Source organism: Mauremys mutica, chromosome 8 (assembly GCF_020497125.1).
Source record: "Mauremys mutica isolate MM-2020 ecotype Southern chromosome 8, ASM2049712v1, whole genome shotgun sequence".
In the NCBI taxonomy this organism is placed as follows: domain Eukaryota; kingdom Metazoa; phylum Chordata; order Testudines; family Geoemydidae; genus Mauremys; species Mauremys mutica.
In genome coordinates this window covers 3491900-3506979 of record NC_059079.1, presented here as the reverse complement: position 1 = coordinate 3506979, position 15080 = coordinate 3491900, and the positions used below count along the sequence as shown (strand labels likewise).

The 15080-nt window shown below is 52.5% G+C and overlaps 1 protein-coding gene across 2 annotated transcripts in view; it reads left to right on the top strand.

Annotated features, from left to right (window-relative positions):
* ZSWIM5 (zinc finger SWIM-type containing 5) overlaps positions 1–15080 on the top strand; it is a 157292-nt gene that overhangs the window by 69995 nt on the left and 72217 nt on the right. The window contains exon 1 of one of the 2 annotated variants that reach the window (XM_045025998.1): positions 4910–5129. The exons of the other annotated variant lie outside the window; for it this stretch is intronic. Coding sequence (XP_044881933.1) covers positions 4925–5129 — 205 coding nt within the window. The 5' untranslated portion in view covers positions 4910–4924. Of the gene's footprint in view, positions 1–4909; positions 5130–15080 lie in introns of those variants that run through there. 2 annotated transcript variants of the gene reach the window in all.

The window sequence follows — 15080 nt, the reverse complement described above, 5'->3', positions numbered from 1 at the left end:
AAAAAAAAAAAAAAAAAGAAATATTTTGTTTGCAACAAAAAGCCATTTTGGTCAAAATTCTTTTCGATGACAATATTTTGACTGGCTCCAATAATGAATCTTAGCTCTTCTCATCAGTAGCTCTCAAGGTGCTTGGCAAAGGAGCTCAGTATCATCGTTTGGCACGAGCAAACAGCATGTGTTTTAATACAGCTAAATGTAAATGTCCGGGAACAAAGAATGGAAGCCATGCTGCCAGGATGGGGACTCTGTCCTGGGAAGTAGCGACTCGGAAAAAGATTTGAGGGTCGTGGGTAATTAGCTGAATGTGAGCTGCCAGTGTGATGCTGTGAGTAAAAGAGCTAATGCCATCCTGGGATGCATAAACAGGGGAATCTTGAGTAGGAGGAGAGAGGTTATTGTATTTGGCATTGGGGTGACTGCTGCTGGAATTGTGTACACAGTTCTGGTGCCTGCAGTTCAAGAAGGATGTTGATAAATTGGAGAGGGTTCAGAGAAGAGCCTCGAGAATGATCAGAGAATTAGAAAGCATCCCTTCTAGCGATAGACTCAAAAAGCTCAGTCTATTTGGCTTAACGAAGAGAAGGTTACGGGGTAACTTGGTCACAGTTTATAACTGTCTACATGGGGAACAAATATCTAATAACGGGCTCTGCAGTCTAGCAGAGGAAGGTCTAACAGGGTCCAGTGGCTGGGAGCTGAAGTTAGACAAACAGACTGGAAGTAAGGCGTACATTTTTGACAGTAAGTGTAATTAACCATGGGAACAATTTACCCAAGCTCAGGGTGGATTCTCCATCACTGATTATTTTTACATCAAGATCAGGGCCGGCTCTAGGCACCAGCGGGCCAAGCACCCGCTTGGGGCGGCATCCTGGGGAGGGCGGCAGAGGGCCCCGGTGGACCTCCCGCAGGCATGCCTGCGGGAGGTCCACCGGAGCCGCTGACCCGCAACCGCCAGAGCGCCGCCCCGCCCCAGCAAATCCTAGCCGCGGCTGGGAGTTAAAAGGCTCTGGGCTGCCCGCCGCGGCGGGGAGCCCGGAGCCCTCTGATTCCCAGCCGCGGCTGGGAGTTAAAAGGCTCTGGGCTCCCTGCCGCGGCGGGCAGCCCGGAGCCTTCTGATTCCCGGCCGCAGCTGGGAGTTAAAAGGCTCTGGGCTCCCCGCCGCCGCGGGCAGCCCGGAGCCTTCTGATTCCCAGCCGCGGCTGGGATTTAAAAGGCTCTGGGCTCCCCGCAGGGGGAGCCCAGAGCCCTTTAGACACGCCTGCCGCCCTAAGGGCGCACGGACTGCCCCCCCCCAGCCCAGGGCGGCAATTCAGTGCGCTGCTTGGGGCGGCAAAAACTCTAGAGCCGGCCCTGATCAAGATGGGATGTTTTTCTGAAAGCTCTGCTCAAGGAATTATTTGGGGGCAGTTCTCTGGCCTGTGTTATATGGGAGGTCAGACTAGATGATCACAGTGGTTCCTTCTGGCCTTGGAATCTATGAATCTTCAAGGCACGTCACAGACCCGATCTTTAAGCAGCCTTGTGAACTAGGTCAGTGGTGTTACCCCATTTTGTAGCCTGGGAGACTGAAGCACAGAGGGAACAGGCTTAATTTCAGAGGCGCTGAGTACTCACAATTCCATCTGAACTCATGGGACATGCTCAGCACCTCTGGAAATCAGGGCGCTCAGCGTATGGCTGCAGAACAAGTCAGTGAGTGACAGAGCCAAGATTAGAACACGGACATTCGTGGTTTCTTCACCCGAGCTCGGTTCGCTAGACGAGGCTGCCTTTCGGAAGCAGTGAAATCCGTCCTGGCTGGCTGGCTGCTGACTTGCGTTTGTGCGACACGCTGTAGGTGTTAACAGAACAGGGAGTGCTCTGTGTTTTCAGCGCAATGCACCAGAATAGTCGCAGATTCAGGCCAGGGTGTGTGTGCGCGCACACCATGTACTGGTTGTGTAACGGTGTAAGTTGGTGGAAGGTACCAGGCTGGGAGCCCTAATGGTGGAAGCCCTTCTCCACGAGACTGGTACCGCACAAGAAATGGAGCTGCGTCACTCTTCATCTAAAGTGCTTCACCATGACATAGATGGTTGTGGATGGGAGGGAAGCTCAGTCTCTGTGGATCTTTTGGTCCTTGGCACCAATGCCAGCCAACTCACGGACAACGGTGGTGGCTGATTGTTGTGTTGTGGCTATTTCTTTATTGTAGTCTGCACTGAAACCCAGCTGATTTGCCAGAGACACTACCGTACTCTAGCTGGTGTCTCCATGTGGCTCTGAAGCAGATTGCACTGTGAGAAATGTAGCATTAGAATGTCTGTGAGCTGTCTTGATGTGGTCTACCCGGAGAGAGTCAAAGCTTTTCCTTTGAAGCCCTTGGAGGGAAAGCGGATGCCTTTGTTCTGATGTTTGCGGGGCTTCAGAGCTAGGAAAATCCTTGAGCCCAAAGACGACTCCCTTCATTAACCTCGGAGTTATTGGCCCCAGATTGTTCATACGGCTCAGTCACGTGAAGGATTTGATTATTTATACAGTTAATGTTTCATAGAGTCAAAAGTATTAGAATTAAACAGCTAAAGAGCTTCCAATTTCGCATGGTTTAGGTCTAATAAAACTATTCCGATCTGGTGGTGTCTTTGCCCCAGGGGGATTTTTTTTCATTAGCTTTTGACTCCCCCATGTTTGAGGCAGATTGATCAGTCAGTTTCAGATTAAGGGAATGCGTGTACATTGGTGGCTGGGTTAAATAACTGATCTGCAGGGCTGCGTAGTGTTGGAAATTAATGTAGATGGTTTACTTGTTATCTGAAACAGAACCAGCCCCAAAAGGTCCGTTGAATTGAAAACCCTTCCGAAGAACATTAAAAATTTGTGACCTGTTGTAAACGCAAAACAGAACAGGAAAATGGGTCTGTTTGCATTCCCATGTTTAAGGTGGCTAGCGTGCAGGAATTTGAGTTGCTTAGAGTTCAGTGCGCCTGGCTAATGAGCACTGTTTTGACTGTTGGGCCATTCTGACTTTATATGTAGAACAAAGCCAGAAAATCTGGCTAAGAACAGCTAGGAGATCGTGTCCTCTTGAAAGAGAAATATGCACAGCTGCCCTTGTACCGTAACTGCATTTTTCTGACTCCTGATCGCTAAGGCTGCGAAGCCAGCTACCCTGGTCCTCCCAAATATTGCATTGTAATTCCAGGATTTGGCTGGTCGCCTGGGTCTTTGCTTTTCCCTGCTGCAGCCATGGGGATGGCTGGAGAGTGCCTCTGGAATGCAAGCCTGCGTTCCTGGAGGGGCAGTCCGCAGGGTCATTGTGTTTGGCACGTGGCAGAGATTTGAGGGGGTGGGAGGCGGGGAGAGGTGCCACCCTGGTTAGCTCACATTCAAACAAAAAAACCTCATGAATTTGAACTTGACATCTGTGTTAGGCACCGGCTAAGGGACCATGCTGACCAGGTCCCGCTCTGAGCCGGTTAGAAACAGAGGCTTACGAAAATATAAATGGCTAGAGAACGGCAGTGATAAAATATGGAAAAACTGCAAAACGTGCAACTTGGGCACACTCCTAAAGCGTTGCTTGAAATGAGCAGTTGAATTAACTGGATCCCAGCGTTCCCTTCCCCATTTGCTAGCTTGGACAGTGTTTGTGTTGCAAGTAACGGCTGAATGTGGGTAAAGGGGGGGGGGTGGAGCTCATCATTAAATAGTGCGGGGCCGCTTGAAGCATCAGTATCGTGTTGGGTTTTATGGAAGCATCTCTGCTTTTATTTTGTAAAAAGCAAACTGGCTTGTAATGCACTGAAAGAATTGAATGCGCCCTGCGTTATTGACCTTGGTCGTGCTTTTAGGTGGACTGGTTACTTTGTTTACACCTGCGCGCGCTCCCTGTCTCACACATGTACGTACATGACAGACTTCTGCCAACCACTCATGGTTGTAAGAAGTCCCCCTGTGCTGTTAAATTAATTTGCTTCCATTCGGGCTCCTCTGTGGCACCACGTAAAAATGTAAAACCGTCATTCGTATGTTACATTAGTTATGACCAGTCAAATCAAGTTTCTTCCAATCTGTGATTGAGCCCATATACACCAGTGGTCCCCAAACTTTTCAGGGTTGCTCGCCCCCGTCTGTGCCTCCTGTGTGCCCCCCGCCCCTGAGCCGGACAGGGGCCAAGGCAGGGTGTGGAACCATGGCCAGACTGCGGCTGGGGACTGAGGCTGGGGGCAGGGCTGGAGCAGAGCTGGGAGTGGAGCGAGGCTGGGTGATGCTCCCTCCCCGCCCCCCCCCCCCAAACATTCCCACAGTTCGGGGACCTCTGTCAGTACCGTAGCACGGCTGTGGAGCTGGCACTGAGCGGTCATCACGGCTGGGTTACTGGTGTGTTGAGACCATAGCTTGTCTTGCTGACCACTATCGTCTCTCCCCGTCTGGCTGTGTCCATCTGTTGTCTCTTGTCTTATACTCCTGATAAGCTGAATAGTGTGGGGGGAGTTGGGAGTTGGGATAATCAAGAGGGCAGGAACCATTCAGCAGCCGGGGGGCTCCTCATGGTTCATTTCCTACCAGTCCTGGCTGGGGGGCTCTGCTCTGCCCTGCTCACTCACTTGCATAACAGCGGGACTGCAGGGGGCTCCCTGTGCGGCCACAGGCCTGGTGACACCTGATCGCTGCAGGCGCCAGGTGCAGGGAAGGCTCCAGTCCTGCCCTGGCAGAGCAGAGTCCTGGCCTGGGGTCTATGCTCAGCCCCATCAGCGTCTGCAGCTTCCCCTCTTGCACCTTGCGCCTGCCGTCACGGGAGCGAATGAGTGAGTGGGGCAGCGTTAAATCTGCTTAGGGAACAAATCTGCTAATGAACTATTTCTCTTTGCTGTTAACGGCACAACAAAATGCCAAAAATTGTTTGAAGAGTTCGACATCTGATTGTCTGGAGTGAGTGATGAGCAATGGCTTGTGCTTTTTAGAGGGGGAGAGATTTTTTTTTTCTGCATTGTTTGTTTACGGTTGTGGTAGAGCCTCAGAGTTCAGCACACCAGAGTTACGAACTGACCAGTCGACCACGCGCCTCATTTGGAACTGGAAGTACACAATCAGGCAGCAGAAGAGACAAAAAACAACAAATACAGAACAGTGCTGTGTTAAAGGTAAAGTACTAAAAATATTAAGGGAAAGCAGCATTTTTCTTCTGCAAAGTACAGTTTCAAAGCTGTGTTAAGTCAATGTTCAGTTGTAAACTTTTGAAAGAACCAGAACATTTTGTTCAGTTACCTCCATCCCCAATGTGTTCGTAACTCTCAGGTTCGACCGTATTGGCCTGCTCCAGCTTTGATACGCAGCCGGTGGAAAAATTCCATTCCAGTCAGTACGCATCAGCTGTTCTGTTCTCTTCAACAGTGAACTGAATTGCTTTAAAAAACAAAAAAAGCTTCTCTCTTAAGATCTTGAAGTCGTTAATGTAGGACAGATCTGTAGCCAGAATTGCAGATAAGCACATTTTAAAAGAAAGCTCTAATTTTTAAATTCTGTTGATTTTTACCAGTGAGGCCCTGAATTTGAAGCCGCCCTCCCCCCCCCCCGAAAGAGTGTCTGACCTCACAAATAACTAAACTATTTGCCTAACCGCTTCAGGTATTGATGTTTTCAACATGCGCAGAATATGGTGGGTCCTGGCAAGTCAACAAAAGTGAAAGCTGTTTTTTCTGCTGCTCTGTTTCTACATTTTTTTTTCTTTCAATTTATTTCTGGTATTCCCTCCCTACTCAGTGTATTAAGAATTCAAGATTTTAATTGGTGTTTTGTTTTTATTTGGTGTCTTATTTATATGGCAGTATTGCAAAATAAATAATAAATAATGATAGTAATAATTGGTTATCTTTTGAGAGAGGCTGGTCTATCTAGATCATAAGACCAGGATAATTTTAATGATTCGTCTGTGCGGGCGTAGTGACCTGGGTATATTTTACAGTGGACACTTTACAAAGCTATAACCGCCTTGCATTTTTATATCTGTTCTGGGGCGTGAGGCCAGGCAGAAAGGTAAATAAGCTCTAATGAGTCCTGACCTCTATGGCTTTGGTAGGTAGCCAGGTCCTTTGCCGACCAGTCAGATTCCTCCTTGCGTAATGCTCCACATGGCTTGCATGGAGTGTATGAAAGATCTGTCTGTATTAGAATATCAATTTACTGCTAAAACTCAGCTAGGAAAATTAGCAGAGTTGCCTAAAACTTGCAGAAAATGGGGCCAAATTTATTTTTTGTGCCATTCCTGACCTCAGCATCTCTTGCCTCTGCTTCGCACAGTCTGTACTCACCTCCATGTTCAGGACTGGACAGCGGATGAGTGACTGAAGGTAGAGAGTTGTATGGGAGGAGACCAGAAATCAGGTCTTGGGTCGTGACATTTGCTAACGAAAATCTGCATCCTGGTTTCTTTCATACACAGGGCTCAAAACACAGCTCTAGCATTGGAGGGTGGGGCCAAAGAGGCTTGTGGCATTTCTCATGGCTGTTTGGATATTTTGTTCATTTGGCTTTCAGAGGGGAATGGTGATGAGGGGGAGAGGGAAACAGTATTAAACCATCCCAACCCTCCCACAACACTGAGGTTTTCTCCCACCTGTGAATCAACGTTCCTTGAACCCCTGCGTCCCCTCTGAAACTCTGGGGAATGCAGGGCTGACTCCATGACTTCATTACAATTGGGGATCAGTAGGGATGGACGGTTATACTAGGGTGGCCCATCCATTCTCTGCTTTATTTGTTTATTCTTCTGGTGTTGAGGCAGGTCACTTAATGGCAAGGGAGCAATCTGCTCTTTAAAGGCAGGAAAATCTCCTCAGGCTTTTCGTACGCGATCTCATTTGCCACGTGAGAGAGGTTGGTGGGTGTATGACAGGTCTATAAAATCATGACTGGTGTGGAGAAAGTAACTAAGGAAGTGTTATTTACGCCTTCGCATAACACAAGAACCAGGGGTCACCCAATGAAATTAATGGGCAGCAGGTTTAAAACAAACGAGAGGAAGTATTTCTTCACCCAACATACAGTCAAACTGTGGAACTCTTTGCCAGAGGATGTTGTGAAGGCCAAGACTATAACAGGGTTCAAAAAAGAACTAGATAAATTCATGGAGGACAGGTGCATCAATGGCTATTAGCCAGGATGGGCAGGGATGGTGTCCCTAGCCTGTGTTTGCCAGAAGCTGGGAATGGGCGACAGGGGATGGATCACTTGATGATTCCCTGTTGTGTTCATTCCCTCTGGGGCACCTGGCATTGGCCACTGTCGGCAGACAAGAGACTGGGGTAGATGGACCTTTGGTCTGACCCAATAGGGCCGTTCTGATAAAAGCTTTTAAGAAGTAACAATTCCTTGCACAAAATAAACATCATTGTAAAATCTTGAAAGTAGGTTTCGAGCAAGGATGTCCAGGACTGTGTGAGATGAAATAATTACACGGGGTTATTCAAAAGCTGAGGCTTAAGCCTGTGGGTGTGTCTGCTGACAGAGCTCCTCTTGAATTTAGCTTCAGCTCTCTGCCCAACCCTTAGTAGCTAGTCAGGGGTTCTCGCAACAAATTTTTTGGTGGCCTCAGAGTGTGGCCACCAACTCTTGCGGGTGGCTGCACTGACACTTTTTTTCTGAAAATTATTTATTTTTCTTAAATGAATAAAGTAATATGCACATATATACATCCAAATCATTGTCATTTATTTATGGAAGGCGTTGGGTTTTTTTTGCAGACTCAGTAATAAGAATAAAGCACAATTGTCTCTATTCTTTACTGGACTTAGAACAGAAACACAAGTAAAGTGCTGTGCATGTTCTTGGCTTGTTTTTTTTATTGTTTCTTTTGCTTTTTTGGTAAAAGTGATTGTACAACAATTCTGAAGTAAATTTAAAAATGCTTTGACATAATAGAAATCCAAATAGTAATGAAAAACGTCTCTGAGCGGCTTGGGTCTGGGGAGGGGAGACCCGGCTGTGGCAGCAGCTGGCCCGGGGCTCCTCCGGACAAGTGGTGAGGCTGGGGGCCTTGGCCGGTCCTGAGCTCCTCTTGCCGGGGGGTGGGGACTCTGGGCTCCAGCCAGCCCGGGGCGCCTTTGGGCAGGTGTGTGTGTGTGGGGAGCACTTGGGGCTTCGGCCGCCTGGGGCTCCTCCAGGCAAGGGGGTGGGTGGGCGCTCGTGGCTCCAGCCGCAGTGGGGGCAGACGGGTCTCGGGGCTCCGGCTCCCAGGGGTTGGGGTGGGGTGGAGTCAGGCTAGCCTCCCCAAAGAGAGGGCTTCACCCACTGCCCATGCACCCCCTGCTCACCTCCTGATCCCCCGCTAGCCTCCTGTGTCCCTCCTCAGTCCCCCACCCACCATTCACCTCCTCACCCCTCTGCCCACCGCGAGAATCCCTGCTCGCCATGGCTCGCCGCTTGCTGCCTTACTCCCCAGCAGGCTCCCCTGCCACTCGCCTTGCTGCTCGCCTCCTCACCCCCCTGAACCCCACTGCTCACCTCCTCACCCCCCTGACCCCCACTGCTCACCTCCTCACACCTCCCCCGCCCGCCTCCTCACCCCCCTGACCCCCACTGCTCGCCTCCTCACCCCCCTGACCCCCACTGCTCACCTCCTCACACCTCCCCTGCCCGCAGCCAGACCCCCCCGGCCGCCTCCTCACCCCCCTGACCCCCACTGCTCACCTCCTCACCCCCCTGACCCCCACTGCTCACCTCCTCACACCTCCCCCGCCCGCAGCCAGACCCCCCCGCCCGCCTCCTCACCCCCCTGACCCCCACTGCTCACCTCCTCACCGCTCTGACCCCCACTGCTCACCTCTTCACACCTCCCCCGCCTGCAGCCAGAGCCCCCCGCCCGCCTCCTCACCCCCCTGACCCCCACTGCTCACCTCCTCTCCCCCCTGACCCCCACTGCTCACCTCGTCACACCTCCCCCGCCCGCAGCCAGAGCCCCCCGCCCGCCTCCTCACCCCCCGACCCCCACTGCTCAGCTCCTCACACCTCCTCCACCTGCAGCCAGACCCCCCCCGCCCGCCTCCTCACCCCCCGACCCCCACTGCTCAGCTCCTCACACCTCCTCCCCCAGCAGCCCGACCCCCCCGCCCGCCTCCTCACCCCCCTGACCCCCACTGCTCACCTCCTCACACCTCCTCCGCCTGCAGCCAGACCCCCCCGCCCGCCTCCTCACCCCCCTGACCCCCACTGCTCAGCTCCTCACACCTCCTCCGCCTGCAGCCAGACCCCCCCGCCCGCCTCCTCACCCCCCTGACCCCCACTGCTCAGTTCCTCACCCCCCTGACCCCCTCTGCTCACCTCCTCACACCTCCTCCGCCTGCAGCCAGACCCCCCCGCCCACCTCCTCACCCCCCTGACCCCCACTGCTCACCTCCTCACACCTCCTCCGCCTGCAGCCAGACCCCCCCGCCCGCCTCCTCACCCCCCTGACCGACACTGCTCACCTCCTCACCCCTCCTCCGCCTGCAGCCAGAGCCCCCCGCCCGCCTCCTCACCCTCCGACCCCCACTGCTCAGCTCCTCACACCTCCTCCACCTGCAGCCAGACCCCCCCCGCCCGCCTCCTCACCCCCCTGACCTCCACTGCTCACCTCCTCACCCCCCTAACCCCCACTGCTCACCTCCTCACACCTCCCCCGCCCGCAGCCAGACCCCCCCGCCCGCCTCCTCACCCCCCTGACCCCCACTGCTCACCTCCTCACCCCTCCTCCGCCTGCAGCCAGACCCCCCCGCCCGCCTCCTCACCCCCCGACCCCCACTGCTCAGCTCCTCACACCTCCTGCGCCTGCAGCCAGACCCCCCCCGCCCGCCTCCTCACCCCCTGGCCCCCACTGCTCATCTCCTCACACCTCCTGCGCCTGCAGCCAGACCCCCCCCGCCCGCCTCCTCACCCCCCTGACCCCCACTGCTCACCTCCTCACACCTCCTCCGCCTGCAGCCAGACCCCCCCGCCCGGCTCCTCACCCCCCTGACCCCCACTGCTCACCTCCTCACCCCCCTGACCCCCCCTGCTCACCTCCTCACCCCCCTGACCCCCACTGCTCACCTCCTCACACCTCCTCCGCCTGCAGCCAGACCCCCCCGCCCGGCTCCTCACCCCCCTGACCCCCACTGCTCACCTCCTCACACCTCCCCCGCCTGCAGCCAGTCCCCCCACGCGCGCCTCCTCACCCCCCTGACCCCCACTGCTCACCTCCTCACCCCCCTGACCCCCACTGCTCACCTCTTCACACCTCCCCCGCCTGCAGCCAGACCCCCCCGCCCGCCTCCTCACCCCCCGACCCCCACTGCTCACCTCCTCACACCTCCTCCGCCTGCAGCCAGACCCACCCGCCCGCCTCCTCACCCCCCTGATCCCCACTGCTCACCTCCTCACACCTCCTCCGCCTGCAGCCAGACCCACCCGCCCGCCTCCACACCTCCTCTGCCTGCAGCCAGACCCCCCCCCCCGCCCGCCTCCTCACTCCCCTGCTGGCTCCCCGCTCGCCCCCTTACTCCCCCACCACTCACCTCGCCACCCGCCTCCTCACCCCCCCCCTCGCCCCCTCACCTTGCTCCCTAAGCGTTGTCCCACCTGTGTCTCCAGAGAGGTGGCGCATGCAGGACCAGGGAGGAGGGGCAGCGTTCCCTCTAATTTTCCCACCCGTGTGAGGAATGAATTTTGTTACATGCCCCAATATGGAGGTGACGTGTGACACATCACCTTCACATGGTGCACAGAACAAAATTCATGGGATGGGGGCGGGGCCGAGAGGTTTAGAGTGTGGGAGGGGGCTCAGGGCTGGGGCAGAGGATTTGGGTGCAGGGGGTGAGGGCTCCAGCTGGGGGTGTGGGATCTGGGGTGGGGCCGGGGATGAGGGGTTTGGGATGCAGGAGGGTGCTCCAGGGCAATGGCAGGGAGAGAGGACCCCTCCCAGCTCTCCCTCAGCAGCACCTGGGCTGGGGGGAAAGGTGCCTCTCCCCACTGCAGCAACTCCAGGGCTGGGGCTGCAGGATAGGTGCTCCTTCGCCCCAGCAGGTCTGGGCTGGGTTCGGGCCAGGGGAGGGGTGCCCGGCTTGCGCCTGGGGCCGGCCCAGGCTGCACTGCTCCAGCTGTGCCACCCCAGCCACGGGCGGGCCGGGCTGCAGCAGAGTTGGGGCCGGTGGCAGGGTGTCCTGGCTGTGGCAGGTTGGGGGCTGGGCTAGATTGGGGTCGGGGGAGGGTTCCCTGAGCACCTGCATGGCGCTAAATAGGCTGCTGCGCGGCCACGCAGATTACAGGGAACTTGGAGGGGCCCAGGCAACTGCCCTGACCACAGGGAAACCCCCTGGTGGCCGCACTGGAGGGACTGTGAGCTAGATCATCCGTCGCTGTGATGCCAAAATATTGTTAGGTTGACAAGTACAAGACATTGGCATGTCCAGAGCAGGAGAGTCTACTTGTGAGTTGTTCTCTGTGGACTGATGAAATTAGCCTTTGTAGCGATCCTCACTGATGTTTGCTCGTTAGGATCTCTCTCTCTCTCTCTCTCTCTCTCTCTCTTTCTTTCTATCCCATCTCCATCCTCTATCTCAGGTATTTACGTGGAGAACCTGAGTGCCTCACTATCTCTAGTGCAGGGGTCGGCAACCTTTCAGAAGTGCTGTGCCGAGTCTTCATTTATTCACTCTGATTTAAGGTTTCGCGTGCCAGTCATACATTTTAACATTTTTAGAAGGTCTCTTTCTATAAGTCGATAATATATAACTAAACTATTGTTGTATGTAAAGTAAATAAGGTTTTTAAAATGTTTAAGAAGCTTCATTTAAAATTAAATTAAATGCAGAGCCCCTCGGACAGGCCAGGACCCGAGTGCCACTGAAAAGCAGCTTGCGTGCCACAGGTTGCCTACCCCTGCTTTAACTTTTTGAATCTCAACATTTGCTGTCAAATTATGATTGTCTGACACCCCTCCCCAGAATTTCCCACAACTGACCATTTAAAATGATAAGAATTGGGAGGGGGAGGCATAAACCCAGAATTATGTACAACAATGAAAATTTAAATTGATTAAAAAGTTGGGGGGAGCCTTAAAAATCAACATCGATGTTACCCGTGGAAGTTATGAAATAAGAAATACTGAATTCCGCCAGGCCCTATATATAACTTTGTCCTCCTGACAGCTACCTGAGTCTAAGCACTGGTCGGGCCGGATGCTCTCCAGACCCGTGCATAGGGCCTGAGGTCAGGCAGCTGATACACAAGGCAAGAGTGGGTATGAGTTTGGGTCGTTTGCTTTACTGTCCATATCATTCCTATGTGCCTAAGGAAAAAAGGGCTGGGAATTAAGGGGCAGAACGAAGGTGGTGTAGCAACATCAACTGAATTTTCTCATGTAAAATGTGTGTGCGGCTGCTCACTGCAGTATGCCAGTACCAGTATTGGGGTTACAATGGCGCCTTGGTGCTGGGCCCACACTCAGACTGCGGCCCCTCCCCGTGCTCCGCCCACACGTCACCCTGAGGCCCCTCTCTGCCCTCGTTCCCCCAGGGGAAAGCGGCAGGCAGGGTCCGAGCGGAAGAGGCCAAGCGGGGGTGCAGCGGGGGGCGGGGCCCACGAAAGATTAATCCGACTCTGACCAATTAGGGCCCGATTCTGTGACTTACTCATGAGGAATAATACTGACCCATGAGAGTCCCATTCAGACATAAAGCCGGATGCCGGGATTGGGCTTTGTCTCTGAATCCCAAGGCCAGGCTTTCCGAGAGGCGTAGGGTCTGGTCCGGACTTTGCATTGTGTAGTCAGAGTCTGGAAGAGCTGGTCTGGTGAACTGGTGTGGAACAGTTGAACCTACCAAGAGCTTCACCTCTGGATACCCAGAATGCAGTGGATTTATAGCATCTCAATCCACTCAGCTCACGTGGGGATCTGACCCTTTCTTGGGGGAACATCTGAACCAAAAACTGGCTTGACAAGGCGTTCTTCTCCAACATATGTTGTGTGTCGTTTTTCTCCTGACAGGTGCACTTTGTAGTCAAACAAATGCTCAGACAGTACATCTCGGAGGGGGACGTGGTCTTGTTCTTTTCTCTCCTGGCTGTTCCTCGTGTGCAAAAACAAAGTGTGAGGGTATTTAATGCCTAATGTGCATCAGTGCAGCAAACTGTTATCGTTGCTTGGCAACAGCAGGAAACCTAGTTAACAACATTGGGGCAAGATTGAATCAACCGATAGATCAATTTTCAGGTGTGTTCTCAGTTAGGGTGACTTTCCCAGCATTTGCCTTGACCCCCTTGATTAGAGCAATTTAGTCTGTAAATTATGCACCGTAGCCTATTGGATTTCCATTGAAATGAGGTACTTCCTGGAGAAACTGACCTCTGAATTTACTGAAACCTTGCAAATATTCAAGGTTGAAACCAAGAATGTAGCTAGTGTGGGAGGCTTTGCTCCTCTTGAAGGGAATTTTCTTTCCAGAGATGTGGCGATAAGGTTCTTTCTCTCTTTTATTCTTGTCTGACACCATGCAAAATTGAGAGAGACAAGGTAGGTGAGGAAATATCTTCTATTGGACCAACATCTGTTGGTGAATGGGACAAGTTTTTGAATTTCACTGATCTTGTCACATCTTAGAGCTCTGTGTATCTCATAAGCTTTTCCCTTCTATCCACAGAAGTTGGTGCAATAAAAGATATTACCTCACCTACCTGGTCTCTCTCATATCCTGGGACCAGCACAGCTACAACAACACTGCAAACAACCATGTAAAATTGCTGAGGTGTGGTCAGTTGGTGAGTTCTAATCCCCATCTTGGCTACTGACTCCATAGTCACTTAACCACTCTGCCTCGGTTTTCCCATCTGTAAATTGGGCTAATACTTGCTCAGTACACTGGGCTGTTTTGAGGGTTAGTTAAATAAGGTTTGTAAAGCACTGTGATTATGTAAACTGCTAAAGTGCTACTGAGCATTGTTAATACCATGGAAAACTCTTTAAACCATTCCTAGAATAAGAGTATAAATTCTCTGCACGTTTGGCATGTTGTTGTAGGATCTAGTAGACATCCACGGTAAATATACTCAAATTATGGTCTAGATTTGACAGATTTTATACACAGATGGCACTAATCCTCTCTCCCATAAAGTTTGTCTAGGATATATGGGACTTGTATCTAAAGCAACACAAACCTGGCCTCTTCTGCCAGTCTTTGCTTTTCTGGATGGCTCTGAGTTGGTGGCACGCACGGCTCTAATAGAAATTCTTTATCCAATAAGCTTTGTTGCTGCATTAGGGTGAAATGCATCCTAGTGCAGGGCCCCCCGTAAACACCACTTCAAGCCCCTTGCTAATGGTGTAAGTAGGGTGTGGGGTGCTAGTCTACCCTGGGGTGAACTTCACCAGCAAATCTTTGGAGAGGAAAATTTTGAACAGTGAAATCAGCAAGGGCTAGGTGGTGTTGCAAGATCCATTTCTCTGTGCAGCAGAAACTGACCAGCTCAGAGGTGTTCTGGAAATCAGCCACCTGATGCCCCGTCTATCAGAGGAATCAGCCTGTTGCTGACAACAGTTGTTAACATGTTTCCACCAAACTGGTATTGAGATGGTCGAACTCCTAGGGCAGATAGGGGATACCGCTTCCAGCATTGTTACAGAAAGGTGTGATTGAGGATTGGTTTCACTCTGCCCCCAATTCCTCTTTGAATTTCCACTGCCACACACAGCTTGTTCCATTGGAGAGGTTACTGCAAAGGCACAGCGCTTGTCTGTTTCGTTCTGGTGTTTGCAGGCTGAAAAAGGCCAGGAGAAAAGTGATGCTTACTCAGAAAGCCCTGGCAGCATCTTAAATGTTCTATACATGCTGGTCCCGTTGGTGAACTAACCGCGTATTGTTTTAAATGTAGCTATGTTCCTTTTATCCTTAAAAATGTGATTAGTTTGCAAGAAGGATGAGCTCTGGATCTTGCAAGACACTGGGCCAGATTTTGCTCTCAGTTAAACGGGTGTAATCAGGAATAATCACACTGAGTTCATTGGGGTTACTCCATATTCAGCATCTGGCTCATTGTCGCTGTATACTGGGTTCCTCTGGCGCATTCTAGGTTGAGCTGAGCTCTGA